Source organism: Lipotes vexillifer, unplaced genomic scaffold, assembly GCF_000442215.2.
Source record: "Lipotes vexillifer unplaced genomic scaffold, Lipotes_vexillifer_v1.1 scaffold229, whole genome shotgun sequence".
Lineage (NCBI taxonomy): Eukaryota > Metazoa > Chordata > Mammalia > Artiodactyla > Lipotidae > Lipotes > Lipotes vexillifer.
Genome location: NW_006771155.1, coordinates 1,397,746 through 1,424,749, shown reverse-complemented (window position 1 = coordinate 1,424,749; position 27,004 = coordinate 1,397,746). Strand labels below are relative to the sequence as shown.

At 37.6% G+C, this 27,004-nt stretch overlaps 1 protein-coding gene across 1 annotated transcript in view; it reads left to right on the top strand.

The window, feature by feature from the left end:
* MRC1 (mannose receptor C-type 1) overlaps nt 1-27,004 on the top strand; it is a 99,645-nt gene that overhangs the window by 37,872 nt on the left and 34,769 nt on the right. The window contains exons 7-18 of the mRNA XM_007446571.1: nt 1,299-1,484; nt 4,494-4,651; nt 7,001-7,111; nt 11,969-12,084; nt 15,100-15,248; nt 17,805-18,004; nt 20,430-20,557; nt 21,034-21,121; nt 22,302-22,446; nt 24,384-24,425; nt 25,692-25,855; nt 26,906-26,973. Of these exons, the coding sequence (XP_007446633.1) occupies nt 1,299-1,484; nt 4,494-4,651; nt 7,001-7,111; nt 11,969-12,084; nt 15,100-15,248; nt 17,805-18,004; nt 20,430-20,557; nt 21,034-21,121; nt 22,302-22,446; nt 24,384-24,425; nt 25,692-25,855; nt 26,906-26,973 (1,555 nt within the window). The remainder of the gene's footprint in view (nt 1-1,298; nt 1,485-4,493; nt 4,652-7,000; nt 7,112-11,968; nt 12,085-15,099; nt 15,249-17,804; nt 18,005-20,429; nt 20,558-21,033; nt 21,122-22,301; nt 22,447-24,383; nt 24,426-25,691; nt 25,856-26,905; nt 26,974-27,004) is intronic.

Genomic DNA, 27,004 nt, shown 5'->3' with positions numbered 1-27,004 from the left:
TCTTTTGGCGAATTTCAAGTCTACGGTACAGTATTATTAACTGTAGTCACCATGTTGTACATTAGATCTCTGTGACTTATTAATCATGGATAAATTAAAGTTTATACCCTTCAACCAACATCTCCCCGATTTTCCCCACTGCCCCAGCCCCTGGCAACCACTGTTCTACTTTCTGCTTTTATGAATTCAAAGTTTTTAGATTTTTTATATGTGAGACCATGCAGTATTTGTCTTTCTGTGTCTAGTTTATTTCACTTAGCATAATGTCCTCCAGGTTCGTCCATGTTGTCACAAATGGAAGGATTTTTTTTTTTTTTTTTTTTTTTTTTTTTTGCGATATGCGGGCCTCTCACTGCTGCGGTCCCTCCCGCTGCGGAGCCCAGGCTCCGGACGCAGAGGCCCAGCGGCCATGGCCCATGGGCCCAGCCGCTCCGCGGCATGCGGGATCATCCCGGACCGGGGCACGAACCCGCACCCCCTGCATCGGCAGGCAGACTCTCAACCCCTGCGCCACCAGGGAAGCCCTACAATTTTTTACATACATGGATAGTTTGGTTCATGTGATGTGACTGACCCAACATCACACAGCTTGTGGCAGATTCAGATTTTGCCTGAAAGACTTTGGAATCGAAGTCCTTGTGATTTCTGCACTGTTTTGTGTCATCTTTTGGGAGCAAGTGCATGGCAGTGGGTTAGTTCAAAGGCACAGGTGGCCGGCTCACACTGCCATGGTTTCAGAAGCTCCTTGGTGCCCCCCCCTCCTGCTCCCCACCCATTCTAGGCCCTGTGTCAGCACGTCTTTCTCCTGCCTGCCTTGTGAGTCATGCCCATCCTCTGAGGAATGGATGGCTTCCTAATGTCCGTAGAATAGAGGTAACTTGAAATCTTTTGAGGAATGAATACGTTATATGACAAAGCTCTTGTGCTTCCAGCATTTATAGAACATGCTTAGGACAGGTCTGCCGATGATAAAATGCAGACGAAATGAGACAATCTATTGTATCTTACTGTGGCCTTGTTGTAGGTACAGTTGAAAATAAGAATAGATTTCTCATTTGGCTTTATTTTAAAAGGAAAGATGACTTCCATATCATCTTTAGTCTAAAAGCAAACACAATGTCGTCTATCTTTTGTGAATACCTGTGCCAAAAAATGGAAAAATAAATATTAGCTATATTTGCCTATGACTACAAACTATTTCCTATAGAGAATGATAGAAAATATTGTTAAATTAAAAAAATTTTAAAACAGTTAAAAAAACTCCTTTTAAATGTTTTCCAAACTCTTTTTTTTTCTAGAAAGTGATGTGCCTACCAACTGTCCAAGTCAGTGGTGGCCGTATGCAGGTCACTGTTACAAGATTTACAGAGAAGAGAAGAAAATCCAAAGAGATGCCTTGATTGCATGTAGGAAGGAAGGTGGTGACCTAGCAAGTATACACAGCATCGAGGAATTTGACTTCATTATCTCCCAGCTGGGCTATGGTAAGAACTTCATCTGTAATACACTTGATTCTCATCTTCCTGACTTACCACCCATCTTTGAAAAATCTAATCATAAATGTTAAATCTAATAAATTCAAGTTAACAATTCAATGAACAATTTAGTAAGAAATATTAATCATGCCTAAAATATTAAAATTATATAGTAATTTAAAGAATTTTTACCACTAAGAGAACATTTGAGTTTTTTTAATATGGAATCAACTTATGCATAGTTTTAAAAATACTGTGTTTCTATATATAATCTGGATTCAGAGTAGTCTACCTTAAATTTGTGAACAATATTTCACTAGTTGGAATTAGTTGTGTGTATGGATGTATTTTCTCTTTTAAGGCCCATGTTTTGTCTCACAGGAAAGGTCTCTAAATGAACCATCTCATCCTTTGAATTTTATTTTCTTTATTAATCTAGCTAAGGCTGCTAGAATGATGAGCAGGGAAAGAAAGAATTCATTTGATTGGAGTGGTTAGATGGTGGCCTAAACCTTTTAAAGAAATTTGCATCTCCATTTTAGGACTCTAAGAGGTGAAGAGAAAATGTAGTAACTCAATATTGTAAAGTTTTAAAAGATGGGCCCTATCAAAAACATTTAAAAAGTGAGTAAAACGAGTTAGGAATGCTTATCCCGAAGAGGAGGAGGGTGAGGAAGGAAGTAATGATGACGGGCACTCAGCCGTACTTGCTGATTCAACAACGATCGTTTTCTGCTTCCACTTACACCACTGCAGAAGAGCTGGACCTTTTCGTTTCCAGAGAGCAAAACAAGAGGAAATGGATGGTGGCGATGGTGGGGACTGCTTCCTGACACTTACTGCCTGAAAATTGATAGGAGCAGGGTAGGGGAGAAGAAAAAAACAATGAACAAATAGATGAGAAAAATAAAGTAGTCTCAGAGAAAGATGTAAAATGTCCCCAACACTGCTGCTGTTAGTGCCAGTGCTGAATGGAATCCTTTCTCCTTTGCTCACCTCACTGAGTTTGTAGGGTGATGATGATATTCTGCTACAGCCAGCCCATAAATAATTTCTTGATTATTCTATATTTACCTATCCTGGAGCACCTGGACTACACGATAATGTAATCAAAACCAGTGTGTCTGAATAATATCACGACATAGATGGCATGATACTTATAGTAGGGAATAAAGTTTGCAAGTGAATCGGTGGAAAACACATTAGTTAAGAGGCTGTAGGGCTAACGTGCAAATTTTGCTCTACTTTATATAATATGGTCTAGTAATAGGGGAACCTTATACATTTATTGCTATAGTTATTTTAAGAGTTTGGATGATGAAGGTTGCTTTTAAACTCAGCTGGAGAATTAGTAAACTTTCACTATGGAAACCTTCTCTTTTTTATTATTGATAAAGATTTATTTATTTAAAACAATACAAATAATATTGATAAAGGTAAAGGAAAGTTATAAAATTAAATTTATTGTTTCTAAGTCAGAAGCCTAGAAAACCTTTTTTTAGCTATTTGAGTTGATGTCTTTCATGTTAATCATGGAAATACAGTGGATAAATTGGGACCTACACATATAAGTTATGACTCCATCAACAAAGACAGCTTCCCTAACAGATTGATAAGTCCGTCTAACAACTTTATGCTCACATCTTATATATTTTTGTAGCATCAAGCTTGTGCATACAGGGGGAGAACAGTTTAGTGAGAAAAATGTTTATCAGAAACTCTTAATACTTTATTATAATTGTGGGACTTGGGAGTTTAGGTTTTCATTGGTCTTGAACCTAAAAACCTGGAGGGGTACATGAGGTCATCTTGGAGCCTATATTTGCTGCCCAAAGAACATGATCTGCCAGATTAAGTGAAAGGAAAAGGGATCATCCTGGCAATGCCATTCATGTTTCATGGTGCTGGAAACATCTGCTGGGACTGGCACCAGGCCAGTCAGGGACTTCTCCAAAAGCAAAGTTGAGTGACAATTTTAGGAGGAAGAGACTAAACCATTTAGGGAAATTCCTATACAATGCGGCATTTTTCTAATTTTCTACTACAATATCATCTTTACAAACTTTTGGCAAGTAATTTTATTTAACTGTTTAAAGAACATATGAAACTTAAATAGATATTGAATTGTGTATTCCTTCAATTTTTAAAATATGGAAATGTGTATGATTTTAGTTATGAGAACTCAGGCCTTCTATTTTGTCCCGTTTTTACTTATGATATTTAGAATTCTTAGAATTAAAACTACTGATAAGATCAATAATGCTCTTCATAGAATTTTCAAAACAGAATGATCATCTTTTATATCTATACCTGGTTGTTTTTATTTTAACTTTTGTTTGTTATTTGGGTTTTTCTGGTGTTTCATAGTGAAAATGGTGGCAGATTCATTCATATACATAAATAAGTGCTAAATGCCAGAAGACAGCCCAACCCTTCAGTTTATATATCTTCTCACTGTATGGATCATTTTCACTCCTATTACAGTGATTAAACTTTAACAGAAACACCTAGAATGTTCTTGATAACATCATCAGTAAAATAGGAGTGGTTTTTAATTTTTATTATTTTAAAACAGTCTATAAGATTTAATAGTAGTCAAATATATTTATGTATAAAGAAACTGCCATATTTCCAGCACCATGAGTGTGGTTGGTATGGTAAATTATTTATAACAAAAAAGCAGCTTCACAAGATAGAGGATAATGATAGACCTGCTTCAGTTTCTGTTTAACAACTCCCAGGAGATAGAATTTGCAGTAGCACAACAAAAGAATACAGTCATATCCACAATGTGAAGAATACATTACACATTTTAAACTAAAATTGACGACATAAAATGTCGTTGACATCTCAGTCTACAGAGGTAGATCGTTTCAAGCTCAAGAGGATGGTCTTTCATGCTAGTGATAATATCAAGGGAGTTGTTGTTAAAGAATGGGTCTTCTTTTCCTGATAACCTTCTGATGTTTAGAAAGAAAACTTTGGGTAAATGACTTCTGTGTTTTTCCTCCTGTTTAGAGCCAAGTGATGAGTTATGGATTGGCTTAAATGACATCAAGATTCAAATGTACTTTGAATGGAGTGATGGAGCCCCTGTAACATTTACCAAATGGCTTCGTGGAGAACCAAGTCATGAAAACAATAGGCAGGAAGACTGTGCAGTGATGAAAGGCAAAGTAAGGCAACTTTAGTTACTGATATCTAGCAAAAGCCACAGGGAAATTTTCCTCTGTCCCTCTTATTACGTACGATTGTTTCCATTGTTTCTATTCTACTGAATTGACATAGATCAGGGTTGAACGAGAATTCGGATTCAGTTTTTTGAGTCTCTCTCGATTGTCTGGCACACCCAAATTCTCAAGAGGACTAGAAAAGCAACAGACAGAAACTTTCATTTCAAAGATGAAATTAACCAATAATGAACGCTCATATCATTCCTATGCTTGGTTCTAAGTTTGTTCTTTTAAAATTTTTATTGGAGTATAGTTGATTTTCAGTGTTGTGTTAGTGTCTACTGTACAGCAAAGTGAATCAGTTATGCATACACATATATCCACTCTTTTTAAAATTCTATTCCCATATAGGTCATTGCAGAGTATTGAGTAGAGTTCCCTGTGCTATACAGCAGGTCCTTATTAGTTATCTATTTTATATATAGTAGTGTGTATATGTCAATCCCAACCTCCCAATTTATCTCTTCCCCCTTTCCCCCCGATAACCATATGTTTTCTACATCTGTGACTCTGCTTCTGTTTTGTAAATAAGTTTATTTGTACACGTTTTTTAGATTCCATGTATAAGTGATATATATTTGTCTTTCTGTGTCTGCCTTACTTCACTCAGTATGACAATCTCTAGGTCCATCCATGTTGCTGCAATTGGCATTATTTTGTTCTTTTTTATGGCTAATTCTGTTGTATATATGTACCACAACTTTTTTATCCATTCTTCTGTCGATGGACATTTAGGTTGGTTCCATGTCCTGGCCATTGTAAATAGTGCTGCAATGAACGTTGGGGTGCATATATCAAATTATAGTTTTCTCTGGGTATATGCCTAGGAATGGGATTGCTGGGTCATATGGTAGTTTTATTTTTGTTTTTTGGAGGAACCTCCATACTGTTCTCCATAGTGGCTGCACCAATTTACATTCCCACCAATGGTGTAGGAAGGTTCCCTTTTCTCCACAGGTGGTGGCACATGTTTTTACATGGCTTGATTAATCAATTCAGAGCTTTGGTCCTACTTTTAGCTGGTTGCTCTGAGTGGATGGAGACCTAGCTAGATCTACTCTGGGTCCAACAGCCTAGAGTCTGTGCTTGGAGAGCTACAGATTTTCTTTTAGGTTATAAAGAGGTGCCAAATATGAAAAAATGGCTTCCATGTCTTAAATATCACTTTAACGACTGAAGTATATCATCAAGTAATCTTTTGTTAATAGAGAATGAAGATGGTCGTTAAGAGGCTTGGTTTTGATGCATGGCTTATTTCCTCATTTGTAAAATATTAATAATCATCATACCCAGCTCATATGGTGGGTATAAGGATTAAACGGGTTAAGGTGTATAACGTGCACAGTGCCTGGCCCAAACTTCCTGCTCAATAAGTATTAGCTACTGTTTTTATCACTGTGGTTGTTATTATGGTGATGAATTGAAAGCTTAAGAAAAGAGTATGTGTTAATTATTGAAAGAATAGGCAGAAGTGTGTCCTGGGAAGGGGAAACCAGAGAGCATCCTACTTGTAGGGAACTCAAAAGAGTTGAAAGCATGGCTGAAATCATGGAGTGAGAGGTAGAGGGGTGTGTGGGGAAAATACTGGCCATGAGAAAACATGCATTAGCCTGGGAGTAGCCAAACCTAATCTGCAATTTGCAAATATTACACTGGCTGAAGAGTTGAGTACCAGGTTGTAGTGGGTACGGAAAACATTTTTCAAGGTGTTTAGCAGTTAAGGGAAGGGGAAGAGAAGTCTTTTAACGTGAAATCTCTAAGGAAGGCAGAAAGGGTGGAATTTGAAGTAGAATGAAATATGGTACCTTAGCTCCGGGGGGACCCTCATCAATAGAAATGGGAAGAATGGAGGGAAGAAAACTGGTTTCAGGTGTGTGTTCAGGTTGGGCATGTTGCTTGGGGCCTTTTTTCTGGGTGGCTTTAAACGTACTCAGTTAACTTGGAAACAGCTGCCCATAGGGATGGAAGAGGAGGTAAACCTTCTGTTGGGACCATCTCTTAAGGGCTTATGAGCATTTTTCGTTTCTCTCTAGATCCCCCTCCAGAGTGGCTTGACAGCGAAGATATAAAAAACATACTGGGGCTGCAATCTCTTTATATCTTTGTAGCCAAAGTCAAATTTGCAGTTTCCTGGTAAAATGTCCATTTACCTTTCCTTTTCATAGATGCCTTTTTCTCTTAATAACCTCAAATCTTTATTTCCCTTTTCAGAGGTGCAGTTATGAGGAAATAGCACCAAACAACTGATGATCATTGAGTTTTTTGGGTTTTTTTTTCCTTTGCTTTCTGCAGGATGGGTACTGGGCCGATCGGGCCTGTGAACAGTCTCTTGGCTACATCTGTAAGATGAAATCACAAGCCCAAGCTCCAGGAATAGTGGAAGTGGAAACAGGCTGCCGGAGAGTGAGTACAGAACGCACACAGTGGTTTCAGATCAGCAAATATGATGTGATAGCTTTATTTTTGTCTGTGAAGGTACTTAATAATAGGGGCCAACCGCTCCACCTTACAGGTAGTGGTAGTCTATGACGCTATGGGTCATCAAGGACATTTCCAGTGGATAACCTTAATTTGCAGACAGCAAACAATCCTTAGTCATTTTTTCCATTTATAATATTTCTGGTGAGCCTGTTTCTGGTGGGGAGTCTTCTCAGTAGATCCCTGAGGGTCTGGGAGGCAGGAGGTCTAGACTCTAGTTGGTAGTACCAGGTAGTAACTCAGTTAAACCAAGTCAAACCATGTAGTCCTATTGTGCTTTGTTCTCACCTGCACCACAGTTAGTAATACCTCCCCGCAGGTCTTATCTTTCTTTGAGGTTAAAGTAAGTGATTTCTGTGGAGCTGTTTCTAAAAGCATAAAGAAGCTGCAAAATACAGGGAGTATGGTTGTCATTTTCCTGTTTGATCGCTGAGTTGCCCATCTTCCTCTTTTTTCCTTTCTCACTTCTCTTGGATAACAATAAAGTAGAAACCGATTTTCTGTCCAAGAGTGTGAAGTTGTGATCAAATCATAACAAACACCAGAATTCATGAAACATAATTGAGTACTGAACAATTAAACCATAAAGAAAAATAGAGCCAACACAGAAAATCCTACAGTGAGAGATAGTAAGGATCTCAGTGATGCTTGAAAACCCCCTTTTAATTTTTGCGTTCTGGAAATTTCAGCCCAGAGAAGTGATAACTTTGTATTAGTCACACAGAGGTAAGGCTAGAACCCAAGTTTCCTGCCAAGTACACTTTCACTGCTGGTTTCACTACCAGTATCCTTACATATTCTTTGCCTAATCATATGCAGGTACAGGAGATTGTCTATTCTTGTAATTTTCTATAAGTAATAAACCAATGCTCAAATTTTATTACTTCTGCACAATCAAAATTTTGTGTATATTTTTTCTGTGAACTGTCATGTCTATAATGATAAAATCCAATTTAACCATTAGGTTAAATAAGAAAAAGAAGAAAATATCGGCCAACTGTTTGTTGAGTGTGGTTATTATGCTTTCAGTGATCTTAAAAGATAAACATTATATTTCTAACTAAACAGGAGAAGATACAAGAACTCAGAGATATTAATTTAGCCGGTTTAAAAACACATGCTCTAGGCACTGATTTCCTCAAATCGCTGCAAAGTCTAAAAAAAAAAATCCACTTGTCAACAAAGGAAGATAATAGTTTTTTTGTCTGGGCCTGGGTACTTGGTGGTGTAGGGGTATTTCTGAGAATTCAGAACTACAGGCCTTCTGTCATAAAGATCTGGGATTCAGTTTTCAATTCATTGCTACCTGTATGGAAAACCTTGATCTAAGAAATTAACATGAAATGGTCCCGAGTTGCTAATATTCCTGGATGTCTGACAGATGCAAATGTAAATCCTCTTTATACAGAAGTCCTCCTTCCCAGGCTGATTGGGAATCCCACAGATGAGTGTGAAATCCAAAATTATAAAACACACCACCAGGAGCTTAGATGGTGGAATTAATGGAGATGACATTAAAGTGAATGTGTATTAAAATGCTTACAGAAATAAAAGGTGGAATTGCCACCAAGTTTTGTTATGTGGTGTTTTCATATGACTAAATTGTAAATATTTTTTATTTCCATTAAGATTTTTTTGACCCATGAATTATTTAGAAATGTGTGTGTGTGTGTGTATTCATAGTGGTAGAATTTGCTGGTAGTGATGGGGTTTTGTTTGTGTTTTAGTTCCTAAATAATTGAGAGCTACTGTTGATTTAAATTTCACTGCATTGTGCTCGTATAAAGTTTTTGTTGTTATTTGTTGAGATTTTCTTCATTATCTAGTTCATAGTCAGTTTTTATAAATATTCCATCTGTGCTTGAACAGAATGATCTTTGATCTGGGGGTTCAGGGGTCTATATATGGTGAATGGATAAAACTTAGCAATTATATTATCCAGATATTCTATATTTCTAATATTTTGTCTGCTTCACAAAATATTCTCCTTGTAATTGTATCAAGTTTTGATTTATGTACTTTGATCTGTATTATATCTTCTTGGTGAATCAGTCCTTCAACTATGTAATTATTTTCTTCATTCATAGTAATGCTTTTTTATCATAAAGTCAATTTTAAATAATATTAATATTGCCACAGAAACTATCTTTTGTGTGGTATTTCCCTGGAACCTCTTTCTCCAGCTGCTTGCTTTTTTTTTGTTGTCTTTTTGCGGTACGCGGGCCTCTCACTGCTGTGGCCTCTCCCGTTGCGGAGCACAGGCTCCGGACGTGCAGGCTCAGCAGCCATGGCTCACGGGCCCAGCTGCTCCGTGGCATGTGGGATCCTCCCGGACCGGGGCACGAACTCGTGTCCCCTGCATCAGCAGGCGGACTCTCAACCACTGCGCCACCAGGGAAGCCCCCCCTTATATTTTTAACATGCATTCCTGACTTGAAGTTAACCAATATCTCTCTCTGCCTCATGAACAAAATGAATGTTAATTATTCCACTCAAACATTCAAAATTTTTCAAATTTTGAAGTAATGTTAGACTCACAAGAAGTTGAAAAAAAGAGTACCGAGAATTCCCCTGTATCCTCCACTCCACTTCAGCCAATGACAGCATTTTCTCTAACCAGAGTACATGATCCCTACAGGTAGTTGGCATGGATACAATATTACTGACTAAACTACAGATCTTATTACTATTCCATTCTTTAACTTCCCACCACCAGTTAGGTATCTTTGCTATTTGTCCAGGCAGTTAGACCTGGATTTACTAACATTTATTGACTTCTTTGCTCAGTGTAGACTTTTAGCCCACTTGCTCCCCTTGTCTTTTCTTTCTTGCCAAAGTAAATCTTTTAGAAGTTCTTTCCCTGGGATTTGGGAGTGGAAAACTCTCTTTGTTTGGAAATCTCTTGAATTCATCTTCATCCTGCATAGTAACTTATGTAGGTCATTTTAGAATTCTAGATTGATAGCTGTTTTCTGACAGCACTTTACATATTATTTCATTTTCTCCTGGCCTTTATTTTTGCCACTGGAATTCCTACTAGACTAAATCTTTTTTTAAAAAGTGGATCCTCTGTATTTTCTCTCTGATTGATTTTAAGATCTCATTTTCTCTGTCTGTAAGTACAATGTGTTCAGTTTGGGATTTATTTTATTGGTTCCATTTGGTATTGAGTGAGCCTCTTCATTTTGAGGATTTGTACCTTTCCATTCTTGAAAATTACCAGTCATTCATTTTATTCGGTGCTTCTGAAACTTCTCTCAGGTTGATTTTCAACCTTCTCACTCTATCATTTATATTTTCTATCAATATGATTTTTAAAGCACCTTTTCATCTTCTCATCTCTCCTACATTCAGTCAATTTAATAATCTTTCTGAAACCGTATTTTCTATATTTAATCTGGCCATTGAGTTTTTAACTTCATATTTTTCTTTTCCAGAAATTCTTTTTTGTGTGTGTTTGAATCCTCTCGTTCTTTGTTCATAGTATTTTGGTCTTTCATCACTGATTCTGTTTCTTCTTTTGTCACTTGAATCATCTCAACATGCTTCTTTTTATATTTTTTCCAGATTGTTTTATTATGTTAAACTGTTGACTCTCCCTTAAAATGAGACATTTTTCTCACATGGTTTATAATTTTTGACTGTGAATTCGTCCCCATCCCATCCCCACCCTGACCCTCAAATGTCATGTCTTACATGACCTGGATTGTGGAAATATTTCTGTCATGTGGTTTTACATTTTACTTCTCAAAGTGCCTGCAAGTTTCTCCTTCTGTAGACTACATTTTATATTTTATTTTTTGGGCTGTAGATTCTCATACAATGTGGATAGTGTAAAGTTGGGACTGGCACCCATCTATGGCACAGACTTGGTATTTATTTTCAAACAGAAGAATTTTTTTTCTTCCTTCACCCAGAACGCCAGGCAGGTGACAGGAATCTCTGTCATTTCCTCCTTCTGTGGGTGGAGTTTTCTTGCTCTCCTTTCAAAGAGGGGCTACCCTTAGTGGGTATCATCTTTACACAAGGACTTCAGTTCTATCTCCCTGCCTCAGGTGGGCTGATGGCCAAATATCCTAATCTGTATGGACATTAATACCCCAGCCCCTAGACTCTAGGGCCTTAATCTTGGTCTGATTCGTAACCAGGCAACTACAGTCTCAGCTTGTGCATTCTCCATTCCAGCTTTTTAGTTTTCTAGTATTTATTTTTGATACCTGGAGATTTCCCCTTCTTTCTCCCAAACTCTAGTATGGATTTTCTGTTTATTGTTATGTTTTTATTTAGCATGCTTTTATTTCTGTGTGTTTGAAGTGTGGGAGAGGAATCACATCAAATCATGTTGCCAAAAGTTTGATAAGTACTATCCTGTGGCCAGATGGTACAGCTTTATACTCACCATCTACTACTGGCTTCAATAGGTGACTAGGCTTGTTATTCTGCAAATTATTTCCTGTGGTTACCTATTCTAAAACTGAGATCTTAGCCATTTTGTTCAGTTTCTTGGGTAAACATGTCACAAATCATTTTTGTTGGAAGTTGCATCAGAAGTGGAGAGAATGACTCCCCTCACCCCATTTTGTATCATAATTGCCATTTGAGGAACAATGCACTCCTGTTTTCCTTATTCACATAAATTGTTTTCATTGCGTGTCAAATTATTCATATTTGTGTTCTTTACACACTTCTATTGTTTATCAATTTGTGTTTCATCATAGAGAAATTATTAAAATAATATTATATAATAAATATGCATGATAATCTGCTTCATAACATCAATAGGGCTGGAAAAGACATGGCTTCTACTGCTATTTGATTGGACACACACTTTCAACATTTACAGAAGCAAACCAAACCTGTGTGAATGAGAAGGCTTACCTAACAACTATTGAAGACAGGTATGCAACTATTTTCATGTTTTTAAAAAAATGTATCAAATAATGAACCATTTCCAAAAAAGCATATCAATGTTCTCTAAATTTCTGAGTACATTACATTGAATCTTGAAGTGTGGTTTGTAAATATAGGAGCATTAAGAATCATGTTTTTATTTGGATTCTTCATTGAAAACACAATAAAATATTTTGCTACTTTTAGTACCATCAAACAATGTTCAGAACAGTTTGCTAATGCTCTGGTAAATGTTGTTTATGGATCTAAATTTACTTATTTATTTACTTATTGGAGTATAATTGCTTTACAATGTTGTGGTAGTTTCTGCTGTACAAGGAAGTGAATCAGCTATATGTATACCTATATCCCCTCCCTTTTGGACCTCTCTCCCACCCATCCCCATCCCACCCAACTAGGTCGTCACAGAGCACCAACCTGAGCTCCCCGTGCTATACAGCACGTTCCCACTAGCTAGCTATTTTACACATGGTAGTGTATTTATGTCAAACCTAATCTCCCAATTTGTCCCACCCTCCCCTTCCCCACCCCCCGTGTCCGCATGTCCGTTCTCTACCTCTATATCTCTATTCCTTCCCTACAAATAGGTTCATCTGTACCATTTTTCTAGATTCCACATATATGAGTTAATATATGATATTTGTTTTTCTCTTTCTGGCTTACTTCACTCTGTATGACAGACTCTAGGACCATCCACGTCTCTACAAATGACCAAATTTCGTTCCTTTTTATGGCTGAATAATATTCCATTGTATATATGTACCAAATCTTCTTTATCCATTTGTCTGTCGATGGCCATTTAGGTTGTTTCCATGTCCTGGCTATTGTAAATAGAGCTGCAATGAACATCGGGATGCATGTGTCCTTTTGAATTACAATTTTCTCAGGGTATATGCCCAGTAGTGGGATTGCTGGGTCATTTGATAGTTCTATGTTTAGTTTTATAAGGAACCTCCATACTGTTCTCCATAGTGGCTGTATCAATTTACATTCCCACCAACAGTGCAAAAGGGTTCCCTTTTCTCCACACCCTCTCCAGGGTTTGTAGATTTTTTACTGTTTGTAGATTTTTTGGTGATGGCCATTCTAACTGGTGTGAGGTGATACCTCATTGTAGTTTTCATATGCATTTCTCTAATAATTAGTGATGTTGAGCATCTTTTCATGTGCTTCTTGGCCATCTGTATGTCTTCTTTGGTGAAATGTCTATATAGGTCTTCTTCCCATTTTTTAATTGGGTTGTTTGTTTTTTTGATATTGAGCTCCATGAGAGATCTAACTTTTAAAAAATGTAGCAGATCTCAAATTTTTTAAAGCAAAAAAAGTAAGTAAAATTTGTCATGTCAAAAATCATACTTTCTATCTTTACTACCACCTCCAACAAAAAAGAAGGCAGAGAGATTTACTGAATATTTTATTCATTCTTTCCAGTCTTCCATTCTTTGTTTTGCTTTGCTTTGCTAGGTTTACTAGATTATTAGGTCCAGAAAATGATGTGGACACAGAGAATTTTATGTAACTTTTAACATCTAGAGTCCCATCCTTCTTTAGGTTTTAGTATTTATTTTTCTCCTGCTTTTTGCAAAGTACCGGATCAGGCACAGAAGAAACTTAAAAGAAATTTTAAAAAATGTCCATTTGATTGGAAGTAAATAGGTAAAAATTATTGAGTTTTAATACAGTAAGTTACATTTATTGACCTTTCAACGCAGACCCAATAAAATGTAGAGAATGCTATTGATATTAAAAATTATTTCATAAAATGAAAGATGTCATAGAATTCATATAGTCTTTATAAAAGATCTTGTTTTTCAACATTCTTTTTTCATGTATAATTAAATGTCTGATACATTGTAATACCCTGATACAATGCTAACCTCTGAAAATAAGAACATAGGTAATTTTTATCTTATGACCTGGAAGTGAGCTATACATTTTTAAGCACTGTGGGAGCATGTTCTGATTTGTACTGTTGGTCTTTGGTCTACTGGAATAGAGATTTCCCTAGATTTTCTATTTTAAGTTTGCTTTTCCTTATGTGTTTTCTGTGATACTTGTGTTCAGGAACTCACTAACTCTGTGGTTCAATTTGGTTTTGGGGCTTTAAGAAAAATTGAGTTGTTACTTTTTAATTTTTTTGGTTTGTTCAGTTTAGGGAATGAAATCATTCAGACTAGGGTCAAACAAATGTTCTGTTATTGTGGCTTTCTCTCCGTTTCCCTCTCTATTCTCGCTGGAGCCATCTACAGCTCCCCTTGTTCCTGGAAACTTTGGACATCACTTTTCTTTTGCTCCAAAGAGGTAATTTTTTGCATATGTTGCTGCGTCATTGTCTGTTTATCAATTAAGACAAATTTTGTTTGCCTTACCAACTACATTGTATTATTACCAGATTACGCCAAATATAAGGATGGGATCCAGAGGAGAGCGAACGCTGGAATTTGTGATTCTGCTCCCAGTTCTTTCTAGAGATTGAACCTCTAGTTCTCTGTATTTCTTGATAATTTTCTCTTTTGTTTCAGAGCTGAAAAATGAGAATGAAATTGAGTGGAAAATCCACACCGATTTTCTAATTGTATTGTCCTCGATAATGTTACAACCCCTCCACTTACTTCACCAAGAATTGTGTAGAGCATTTGAAATATTTGAAAAGTGGACTGATTTTCAAACAATGTATTTTAAAAGGCGATAGTTTTCTCCTTTGCATTTTCAGGGCTCTCTTTCACTTTGAGGAGGAGCAGAGGGCCTGGTGAGCAACAGAGAAAAATAGTTTGGGTACATTTGAATGATTTTATTCAATCAGCTGTATGATATTTTTCCTTCATAAGATCACATTTCCTTAGTGAAAATTTGCATTATTTAAATGACATGTAAGTAGAACACAATAGGTTTGATTTGCCAACTGAAGCATAGCTCGGGCATACAATTGAGATACTTTTCCTGTGGATAATTAGAAAAATTCACATTTTTCTAAAATTTAGTTAATTTTTTTTTTTTTTAAGATACGAACAAGCCTTTCTGACTAGTTTGGTTGGATTGAGGCCTGAAAGATATTTTTGGATAGGACTTTCAGATGTACAAAACAAAGGAACTTTTCAGTGGACCATCGTGGAAGGGGTTCAGTTCACCCACTGGAATTCAGATATGCCAGGTATGTTCAGAGCTTCGGTCTTGTTTCAGGTGGTCTGGAGAGCGGACCAAGAATCTGTATTCTTTTTTTCTTCTTTTTTGGCCGCATCATGTAGCCTGAGGGATCTTAGTTCCCCGAGCAGGGATGGAACCCCTGCCCTCTGCAGTGGAAGCGTGGATTCTTAACCACTGGACCACCAGGGAAGTCCCAGCACTTTGGTCTTGGGTTTCCATTTACCCTACACATCCATTGGGCCAAGCCTGTAATTCCTTCACGGCACCTTTCCAAATAGACTTATGTAAATTAATTGTGCTTTTTAGATTTTATTATCTTATATTTCATTCTCTTTTTGCTTTTTCTTTTAAAAATGTTCCCATTAGCTTGCAGTGGTCTAAAAAAAAAAAAAAAAAAAAGGGAAGAGAAAACTGCTAGGTTATCCAGTACCACTCTATTTGAAGTATTTATGAAACAGTGATGAAATCCTAAATGGTCATAAAGATTCCAAATGGTTAACTTACTTCTGAGAACTTAAAACTGTCCTCAAGGGGTATAAAGCTTTTCAATGTAACTATGAATAGAATTATGACTGCGTTAAATCTGGAACAAGATTTAGTGCTTATGTGGAACTCATTATTTCAATATCTTGAATGGGCTACCCCGTTTAGCCCTTGATATGTCTTGGATTTAATTTTATCCTTATAGGAAACCTGCAAGGTAAGTTTAAGTATCCTCATTGTAAAGAGGTGGAAACTGGAACTTGAAATATTTATAAGCACGGATTTAGACTAATCTTTGTAATTTCCAAATCCAGGCTGTTTGCACTAAGATCACCCTCCCTCCCTATAAATTTTGATTTGCCTTCTTTTTTTTTTTTTTTTTTTTTTGCGGTACACGGGCCTCTCACTGTTGTGGCCTCTCCCGTTGCGGAGCACAGGCTCCGGACGCGCACGCTCAGCGGCAGTGGCTCACTTGCCAGCCGCTCCGCGGCATGTGGGATCTTCCCGGACCAGGGCACTAACCCGTGTCCCCTGCATTGGCAGGCGGACTCTCAACCACTGCGCCACCAGGGAAGCCCGATTTGCCTTCTTTAATAAGAAGTTTCTGAAGTAGACTCTGAAAGATTCTTTTGCTTTCTTTATGCACTGGTGTCTAGTCTATGACATAATTCAGTATGACTGCACTTAGGAAATTCAACATCCTTATAGCAAGTGTTTCATTGTGCCTGGATAAAAAGCTAAAGAAGGAATAGTATAGCTTAAGGGCACAAATTAACTACTTGGCCTAATAAGTCCTAATCTTCAGAAGTTTTAAAAATTTGTATCCTCAGCTGTCAATAAGGAAAAGAGATCAGTAATTTGGATAGTGTGATTTTTGTTTAATTATTGAACATTCTGAAAAATAGTAAGACTTCAGTTTATTTTGAAAGAACAGGGCAGTATATTAAGAGCTGTGTGCACGTTTTTGTTTTTTGGAAAGGTGGTAATTCTTACTCTCCAGGCAAAACTCCTTCATTTCACTGGTGTTGATCATTTAGCAGTAGGATTCTGAGAGATTAATCCTGTAACATCCTTGGGGAATAAAAATGGATCAAACCAGAGTCATAGGGAATTAGCAATCTTACAGAAAATACTTTGGGAAAAATATACCTCCCCAGAACTTTGAGAGTTACTTCTAAACATTTACTGCCTTTAAAATGACAGCAATCAGACTATCTCATCTTAGCAGCAAGGAATCCTAATGTTTCCAAAGCTCTATCTTAATTACTATTTTGAAATAATGATGATGGTAAAACAAAGCTTCAAACCATGAAGCTTAGTGTACTCCACACTGTCTTTTATGTACTTTTTTATCCATTAAAGCTGGCATGCATCACAACTCTGTAAGGTAGGTAGCAGTATTTGCATTTTAAGAGGAGGAAATGGGTTCATAGTAGTTGAGTAATTGATCTAAAATCTCTAGCTCAGGCGTGTCTCATTTTGAAGTCCAAAGAACTTCTGTTCTCAGATATCTACATGGACCCCAGGGGGAAAAATAACAGATCTTAAATAATTTTTTTAAAAAAGAAAGAAACATCGAAACCCCATTATTTTTGGGTATATGTACGTGTATAACTGAATCACTTTGCTGTACACCTGAAACTAACACAACATTGTAAATCAACTAGACAGCGATATAAAATAAAAACTAAATTCAAAAAAATCAACTTCCTTGGGAAAAAAAACCCCAAACATTATTTTTGTCATTATGGTAAATTTTATCATACTAAAACTACTGTACTGTTAAATATCTGTGTTGAGGGGGGCACCCTGCCAAATATTAGAAATACAAAATGTTACCAAAACCCTGACATTTGAGATTATAATTCAGTTGGGGATATAGGCCACACAAATAAAAGGTAAATAATGGTTCAAAAATAACACAAATCAGTTGCCAAATGCTGCAGGATCTCTCCTCTACATTTTCTCGTCACATGTAGATTCGATCCCACAGCTTGAGGCTCAGGTTTGAACTGTCTTCCGTGAACGTAGCTGGCTTTCACAATCACTTGTTGAGTGAATTCTGCTTTGTTACCTGCAGGACGGAAAGCCGGGTGTGTTGCCATGAGAACTGGGGTTGCAGGGGGCTTGTGGGATGTCTTGAGATGTGAAGAAAAGGCAAAATTTGTGTGCAAACACTGGGCAGAAGGAGTAACTCGCCCACCAGAGCCTACAACCACCCCGGAACCCAAATGTCCAGAGGATTGGGGCACCTCCAGTAAAACAAGCTTGTGTTTCAAGGTAAGTCTCAATTGCTAAGCTCTTAAAGAATTTGGGATATGCTTCAGCCTAAAGAATCACCTAAGGAATTGAAACAAAACCAATGCCCAGGCTCCACCTGTAGAAATTCTGATTTTATTGATCTGGCAGGGGGCTTGGGCATCCATTGTTTTTAAAGAGCTCTCCTTGGGTGCATTGCTGAGGACCAGTTGCTTTTAGAACAGCAAACACAACCCATCCCACAAACACAACTCGCGGCAGCCTTTCTTCTCCGGCTTTGCCTTCCTCACCTCTCACTCTTGGCGTCTTTCCTCTCTCCCATGCTTGCTTGCCCTAGTATGAGCTCGCACTTCTTTTTATCTTAGTGAAAATTTCTGCTCCCCCTCATGCTAGCTTGTTGCATCCCATTTTGACTCTGTTCTTGGAGCCCAAGCTTTAGGCTAAGTGAACTGATAAACGAATCTGCGATCATGTCACACTGGGATTCTAGAGAGAATACTCCCTTGTTCTGATTTAACCCCTGATTATTATGCCTGATGGGAGATGAAAGACTTCCCATAGGGCAACATGGCCGTTCAGTGACCAATAAATGACAATTTGATATCCTGCTATCAATCAATACATTCCTAGACTGGACCATCCATTTTCTCCTTATGCAATCAAGTTCACCCAAACAAAAAACATACCCCATACCCCAATGCATTAAGCATTTGGGTTTTTTTTTCTCTCTTGTAAATCATATTCTTTCTAGAGAAGGTTGGGTTTAGCCAAATATAGCAATGTACTTATTATCTACCACTTAATGACATTATTCTCTAAAGGCCAGTTCTCTGGACTTCTTTTGTTCAGTCCTTTGAGGCATATGGCCCTGGCATGTTTTGTAAGACAGTTAGGCAAAGCTGATGAAGAGCCTGAGTTACTAACATGTGTCAGAATGAGGTTTAGTCTCCTCTAACTCAAGGGCTAGTTGAGCTGGTAACTTCTACTTAGCAGCAACAGAGACTCATTAGCTGTTCAATCCAGATTAGCCGTTCAATCTAGATTAGCCAGTCAAAGCTAAAAGCATAATTTACATAGAAGGGAACACATTGAGCCAAGACAGGAGAGGATTTTACAAATGGATTGAGGACTGATGCAAAGCCAATCAGGTATTTGATTGCTGCCTCTGGAAACTTTTGAGTTATTGCACAAACGCCAGGTTCGGCCTATGCACAGCCATTCGCCTGAGGGTGGCAGGCTATGGAGATGAGCTGCAGAATTTTTGAAAGAAGGAGTAGAATTCTCCAGAGCTGTGAAGTGAACCAGGGGTTCCAGCAGATTTTATCCAGGTGGATGTTCAACGAATCCAAATATGTGCTTCCCTAGAAATTATGGTTTTAGAGGTGCTTGGGGTAGGGTTTGTTTGAAAACATATAGACCATCTTTGTACATATTAAGATGTGAGAATTAGTAATAAAATTCAGCTGTTAGTAAATTGATTTAAGAAAATAAAATCTTATATCACCATCTAACAACTTGAGATATTCACAGGAGTCTTGAGAATTACTGCAGTGGAAAGTTGCTCAAGTTACCTGTATCCAGATAACTCAAGTAAGGTCAAGGTCAAGATTGCCTTGGGTTGCTCTATGACAGCTGGGCAACCATAGTCCACTGGAAGCAAATCCCTTTTTCTACAAGCCTGCAATGGTGGGGGCCACGTCTCTGAGAAATAATGAATGAAAATTATAAAAGTTGGTGGATACAATGAACTCCTTTACTGTTTGCATCCTGATGGATATTTCCCATACTATCACTGTGGATAATATGACATATTCTCTACATTCTGTAAATCTTAGCTTTAGTTTAGCTTATATGCCATCTTTTTAGATGCTCTCCCCGATAAGTGTCAGTCATGACACGTTCTCCAATCGTTGTTAAAATATACATCCATAAGGAAAAAGGAAAAGGCAGTTTTAAGAACATAACAACAAAGTGTTGGAAGGCTGCTGGGTTATTCATTGTTTAAGTTAAACAGGATAAGAAACTGTGGCACAATCTTAGGCAGGTTATTACCCTTAAATTTTTTAAATTCATGTTTACTTTCTCTATATCAAGTTTCTTTTCATTCTCTTCCATCTCAATGCCACTTTTTACACTTAACCAAATTACTCCTATCTTCCACAAGAAGCTGTATGCCAAACCCATACGCCTAAAGCTTTTAACCTGACTTCTCCAGGTTCTATAAAATAAGTTCATTTTCTAAGGTTTTCTCAACAAAATCATCCCCCAAATTTTGTTACCCAAATATTCACTCACAAGTTGATTTTCAGCCAAGAGAATTACATTGTTTGGGGCCATTGTAATGTCTTGCTTTTCTATAAATGAAATCTCATCAAAAGTAGATTATTTCTCTTGGTTTGATAAGCTATGAAGTGTAAAATAAATTCTGAATCTGTATCACCTTTAGCTGTTTACAAAAGGAAAACATGAGAAGAAAACATGGTTTGAATCTCGAGATTTTTGTAGAGCTCTGGGTGGAGATCTAGCTAGTATCAATAATAAGGAGGAACAGCAAACAATATGGCGATTAATAACGTAAGTAGCTTTTCTATACAATACTCCTTTCTTTGACCTGTTGGGTGTTAATGGTGTTGAGAAAATTCTCATATTTCCAAAATTGTTGGCTCCTTATGCTGCTTTGGATACATATATCATATCCTGAATCCGTGGGCACTTTTTGATTTAGTTTCACTTCTAAATGCTTTAATTTTATAGATATAAATCCTGTGATGAATTGCGCTATAAACGTATAAGACAGTACATATTGTTAAATGAATAAATGAATGAGCACCTTCCAATGCTTTACAGTTCTTTCAAACAGCAGCTTGTTTTCAGGATATTTACAGGTTGTACCAAAATGCACAACTGTTGCATAAAGCTTACATTTAGTCATTGAATCCTTTTACCTGTGTACTAACTAATTTATGTTTTGGGGGTCATTTTCAAATTTGATTAGGACTCATAGGTAACCAAACAGTTCATAAGCTACCTTTATATCTTGTATGTTGCAGAGCTAGTGGAAGCTACCATGAACTGTTTTGGTTGGGACTGACATATGGAAGTCCTTCTGAGGGCTTTACTTGGAGTGATGGATCTCCTGTGAGTAATTTGACTTAACATATCATTTTCTTACTTTATCATGTATTTATTTTGATATTAACCTTTTGGCTTACTCCAAATTTTTGGTAAGATGGGTTATTATGAGAGCTAGAGACCTTTTTCTATGCAAAATGAATGCTATTTTAGGACCATTATTCTGCCCCTGTCCCAGTACAGTTCTCCTGTTCACCCAAGGTGGAACATGGTGGACTGGATGAAAAAAAAATAGGAAACTCATTCCTCTAATTGATATAAAATAATGTCTTCATTCTCTCATGCCAAATTGGTGTGCAAGTAGCTAAACTTCTTTAAAATTGAGTGTTTTATGACCTCTTATAGACTAGGAGGTATGGAAACAACTTTTGATATTCCATTAGAAACCATTAAGCTTTGTCAGACTTCTCCATTCTCAGGAATGGGGAAGTGAGAGGCTGTGGCATGTGCTGGCCATCATCACAGGAAGTGATTTTGTATACTTTCAGTTCTACCTCCTGTCCCAACCCCTCAGCAACTTTTCAAGGTGCTCGGTAGGGTGGATTACTTGGTGGCTCCATTGTTAACATGGATTTTATATTTAGATCTCTGGAAAATAGATCATGATGCTTATTCTAAAACCTTGTGGGCTATGATTCCACTCTGAGAACTCCGTAGAGGACCTAATCCCAGCCCTCCATTTATCTCCACTGTTCACTTTGGCAACGTTTGGTAGCTTCCTTAGTAACATTTCATCAGTCTTTTCTTTGGTAAGGAGAACTAATTATGTTTCTCTCTCCTACCCCTCTAGTAAAAAGAAGGTTTCCAGTGTCACAATGAAATATTATCCCTTAAGAATGAGTGATACATTGAGGAACTCCCAATACTGAGAAGTGGAACTTTTTTGCCAGGTTTTTCCTGTATACAAATTCCACTTTCATGGCCCTGGATCTATTCTATTTAATAAGGGGGAAAGAAAATTTTATAATACTTAATAGCATACTCTATTTGACTTCAGAAGTTTCATGTAATGAAAGCTGTTTCTTTCCCAGCTGTGTCCATAAAACTTGTTTGCAGAACAAACCTATTGTGAAAAAAAACTGAAGCGGTTAAAAATGTAAACATCTTTCCTTTTGTGTTTGGATGGTTGATTGGCATTGGCCTGATAAAAATGGCTAATGGTTGTAATGTAATGTTTCTAATATAGGTTTCATATGAAAATTGGGCTTATGGAGAACCTAATAATTATCAAAATGTTGAGTATTGTGGTGAGTTGAAAGGTGACCCTGGTATGTCCTGGAACGATATTAACTGTGAACATCTTAACAACTGGATTTGCCAGATACGGAAAGGTATGATGATCTGTCCTCTCCTTTATCTCAGAGTGGAGAACTAACCTTCAGTGATCCCAATATCTTCCCTTTATCTGTGGAACCAAACAAACAAAATAAGGGAATTGGCAGAGGGGCCATCATTTCACAGGATAAGAATATGCAGTCGCTGAGCACAGGTAAATGTTCCAAAGGAAGAGAAGATCAAAAGGCCACCCGGGAATCCTGGACCAGAGTCACATCCTCCAAAATAATTCTCACGAGCTGCGGTTCTTGCTCAGGTCCTATAGGCATGGGAGTGGGTAGGTGCTCTACTCTGTAAGCAGAGTAATGAGGGTGCAGTTTCTGTTTGGGCATTTCCACCCTCTGACCCACGTTAGTCATTCAATAGGTGAAAGTTTCCCTCAGTCTGAATATGCTGCTTATGGATTTCTCAAGGAAATGTTCAATCAAGTAACTGGCACCATTTTGAGGCCCCTGATGCTGTAAGACCCACCATGTTATTGATGGCCCCAAATGATCAATGCATACTTATCCATCATGATTTGTGACTCAGAAAGTTCCACATGTCCAAGTCAGATTCTTTTCGGATAAACAAACAGGTCCACCCTTGAACCAAAATATGTATCACTTCCTCCTCTGTGGACAGATAAATGGAACCACGTCGCCCCCTGCTGTCGGGGATCCTTGGCTACTGTTCCAGCTCCATCGCTAAAGATACTGTGTTGCTCTCCTACTGTCTGCTTATTTTCCTTCTTGCTTAGAGCAGTGTTTACAGTGTTTTCAGAATGGAAGAATAAATAGTGGCCCGTTTTTCTTTAAAAGCCTCTTAGCTACCAAAGACTAATTTCCTTTTGTAGTATTAGTAGCTCTGTTCTTACAGATGTTAAATTCATTAAACCGAAAGCTAAGTAACTTGAGTCCTTTTATTGGATTCCAGCAAAGTCCAAGTATTAGTAACTACTTGGAAAGAAAAATATTTTATGTAATGTTTCATAAAACAAACATTTAGTAAGAATAAGTTTTCTTTTCTTTCAAATTTATTTTTGGCTGCGTTGGGTCTTCGTTGCTGCAGGCGGGCTTTCTCTAGCTGCAGCGAGCAGGGGCTACTCTTCGTTGCGGTGCGCAGGCTTCTCATTGCAGTGGCTTCTCCTGTTGCGGAACACGGGCTCTAGGCGCACAGGCTTCAGTAGCTGTGGTGCGTGGCCTCAGTAGTTGTGGCCCACAGGCTCAGTAGTTGTGGCTCGCGAGCTCTAGAGCGCAGGCTCAGTAGTTGTGGCGCACAGGCTTAGTTGCTCCGTGGCATGTGGGATCTTCCCGGACCAGGGCTCGAACCCGTGTCCCCTGCATTGGCAGGTGGATTCTTAATCACTGTGCTACCAGGGAAGCCCCAAGAATAAGTTTCTTGAATAAACTATATTTTGTAAATAAATAGTTCGTATTTAATGGTTTCAAATAATGAAAATTTAAGTACTTTCACAGCTCGTTATAAGATGCACCACTGTAAAACTAACATCTATTGAGCACTTTCTAAGTACAAGTAACTCATATTTTACCCCATCTCTTTACGTATGTGACTAACTCCTTTTTGCAGTTGAGAAAGTTAAGGGTAAGACATTTAAACCCCAAACTGGGATTTGAACTTAGACTTTCTGATTCCAAAACTCATGTTCTTTTCTTTCTTTTTTATGATGTTACTTTTGGGGCCTAAAAAACTGTCTTCCAATTTCTGGTGGTATTGTTGGACCTGATCTGATTAACTCTTAACTCCTAATTCTGTTTCTCTTTATCCTTCTCCCCCACAACTGATAGGAGAATTGAAGATTGGGAGGGAGGAAGAGAAAGAGAGAGCAGTTAAGTTTTTAGCTATATTGACCCGTGAAAATAGTGAAACAAGAAGGATATGTAATAGCACAAGTTCAGGCACTGTTTATATCTAATTTTCTTTTGTTTTCCAGGACAAACACCAAAGCCTGAGCCAACCCCAGCTCCTCAAGACAGTAGGTGTTTCCTTTTTTCCTGATTTCTATATTGATAGAAATAGAAAATAGATTCCTTTTTTTCCTCTCTCCTTTCTCAATGGAAAAAAACAAACAAACAAACCAAAACCAAAACAGACAAACAAACAAAAAACCTTACCCTAGGAAGGTGGAGAGAAGAGGTTCTTAATATCTTTGAGAATCTCATGAAAGTTTGGATCTACTCCTCCAGACAGATGCTTCCATGCACAAACATAAGGCATGTTAATATCACTTCTCAGCTTTCATGAATCAAATCCAAGGCCCTCATGTATTAGTTTCCTATGGCTGCTGTAACAAATTACCACAAACTTGGTGGCTTAAAGCTACACACATTTATTCCCTTATAGTTCTGGAGGTCAGAGATGTGAACTGTTTCCCTGGGCTAAAATCAAGGGATAGGCAGGACCATGCTCCCTCCAGAGCCTCTAAGGGTGAATCTACTTCCTTGTCACAAGCTTCTAGAGCTGCATTCCTTGCATTTGTTGGTTCATGGCCCCTCCCTTTATCTTCAAAACCAGCAGTGTAGCGTCTTCCTTCGTTTGTCACATCACCACCTTCTTCTGTACTCACATCTCCCTCTGTAAGGATACTTACGATTTACATTTAGGGCCCACCCACATAATTTAGGGTAATCTCTCCATCTGCAGTTTCTTAACTTAATCATATCTACAAAGTACGTTTTCTGTATAACAGTCACAGATTCCAGAGATTAAGACCTGGGCATCTTTGAGGCTTTTACTCAGCCTACTATAGCACAGAACCATAGAATTCCATAGTTGGGAAAAAGCCTTTGGAGCCCTCCTGGTACCTGAATTCCTTAGTTCTTCAATTACACATTGAAGCACCCAAGTCCATCTTTTACAAGTTCTTTGTTAGATTTAAGATGAAAGTTGCTTTCTCACAGTTTCCACTCTTTGAACCTAAAACATCATGGGTGCGTGTATGTCAGTCATTCCAGCTCCTATTGATGAATGTAACATTGGGAGTTCTTTTACCCAATAATGATCCATGGAACTTAGCTGAGAAGAAAAGTAACTAGTTTTTACAGAGTTAGTGGAAACTAGATATTTGGATTTAGGTGATTCAGTCTGTATTGTCATCAACTTCCTTCTCCTTCTGAGCTCTCAGAGCTGCAGATACCTCTGATAGGGCTACTCTGCTCTTTTCACTGTTGTGTAGCATACATACCAGATTCTTGAATTTGTCTAAATAAAATTCATCACCTTTTTTTCACTAATTTTTCAGATCCACCGGTCACTGACGATGGGTGGGCTATTTACAAAGACTACCAGTATTATTTTAGCAAAGAGAAGGAAACCATGGACAAGGCACGAGAATTTTGCAAGAGGAATTTTGGTGATCTTGTTTCTATCCGAAGTGAAAGCGAAAAGAAGTTTCTATGGAAATATGTAAGCATATGATTAATTTAAGAATGGAACAGTGACATGTGCTAAGCAAAGACAATGTCTACGATTGCTACCCCATGGTGCAATTTCCAATTATGTGCTGAATTTGAACCTCCTAAGGTCAGGGGTAAAGATGTGAGTGTCAGGGCAGGGGTGCTGGGTATTGGCCATCGCAGAAGTGAATGACCTGATTGCTGGAGTATTCAGTGGAGAATCAGAGAACCCAGAAACAGTGATTAGCCTGGGCTTTGGGAGAATCCAGACTTGATGGCTTTGAGTTCACTAATTTGATTTTCAAAGATTATCATTCTTAACTAGTTGTTATATATCAATCCTAGACCCTTTGTGTTTAGTGCAAGTTGATTATAATTTATGTCTTAATCTTAACCAGATTCTTGGTTAATAGATAGTACAGCTTGATTATTCATATAAAACTCTTTTTTGGTTGTGCCAAAATTGTCAGCTAACAGTGAAGGTATAATTGGTTTTTTTCCAAGCGTCCTTGGCTTGATCTTTTTCTTTAAAAATCTTCATGGCATCTTTGTTGTTTTCCAGAAAGGAGGTAAGAGGGAGAGAAGGAAAAAAATAAGTTCAACAGTAACGAAAGAATAAAAATTCATTTGATCACAAAGGTATTGGACTGTAGCATGACTTATCTCCATCTCCGTAGATATACCACGGTTTGAAATTCTCAGGATATTTCCTAATATTGCACCAGCATATATGTGGGTGGAGAAGTCTTTCCTTAGACACATAATCCCAAATGGCTACTTTGTTTTAGAGAACGTCTTTAATAGTGTCTAATTACTAATGGCATCTGATGTTACAGAGAATGTCTTAAGGTATTTGCTATATAAATGCAGGTTGTTATATAATGTGCATATTTTTCCTTTTATTTCTATGAAAACCATTGAATATACAACAAAGTTTCTGTCTGAATGCCTCCTTAGAAAAGTCCCCAAGTAGCCTGCCTCATTAATCTGTAGGTTTTATTTAAGAATTTGCTTATCCTGTAAGTACAGATTGAACTATATGTAAACTTCCATGTTCTAGGTAAACAGGAATGATGCACAGCCAGCATATTTTATTGGTTTATTGATCAGCTTGGATAAAAAGTTTACGTAAGTAAATCAAAATAAAACAACTTTGCTT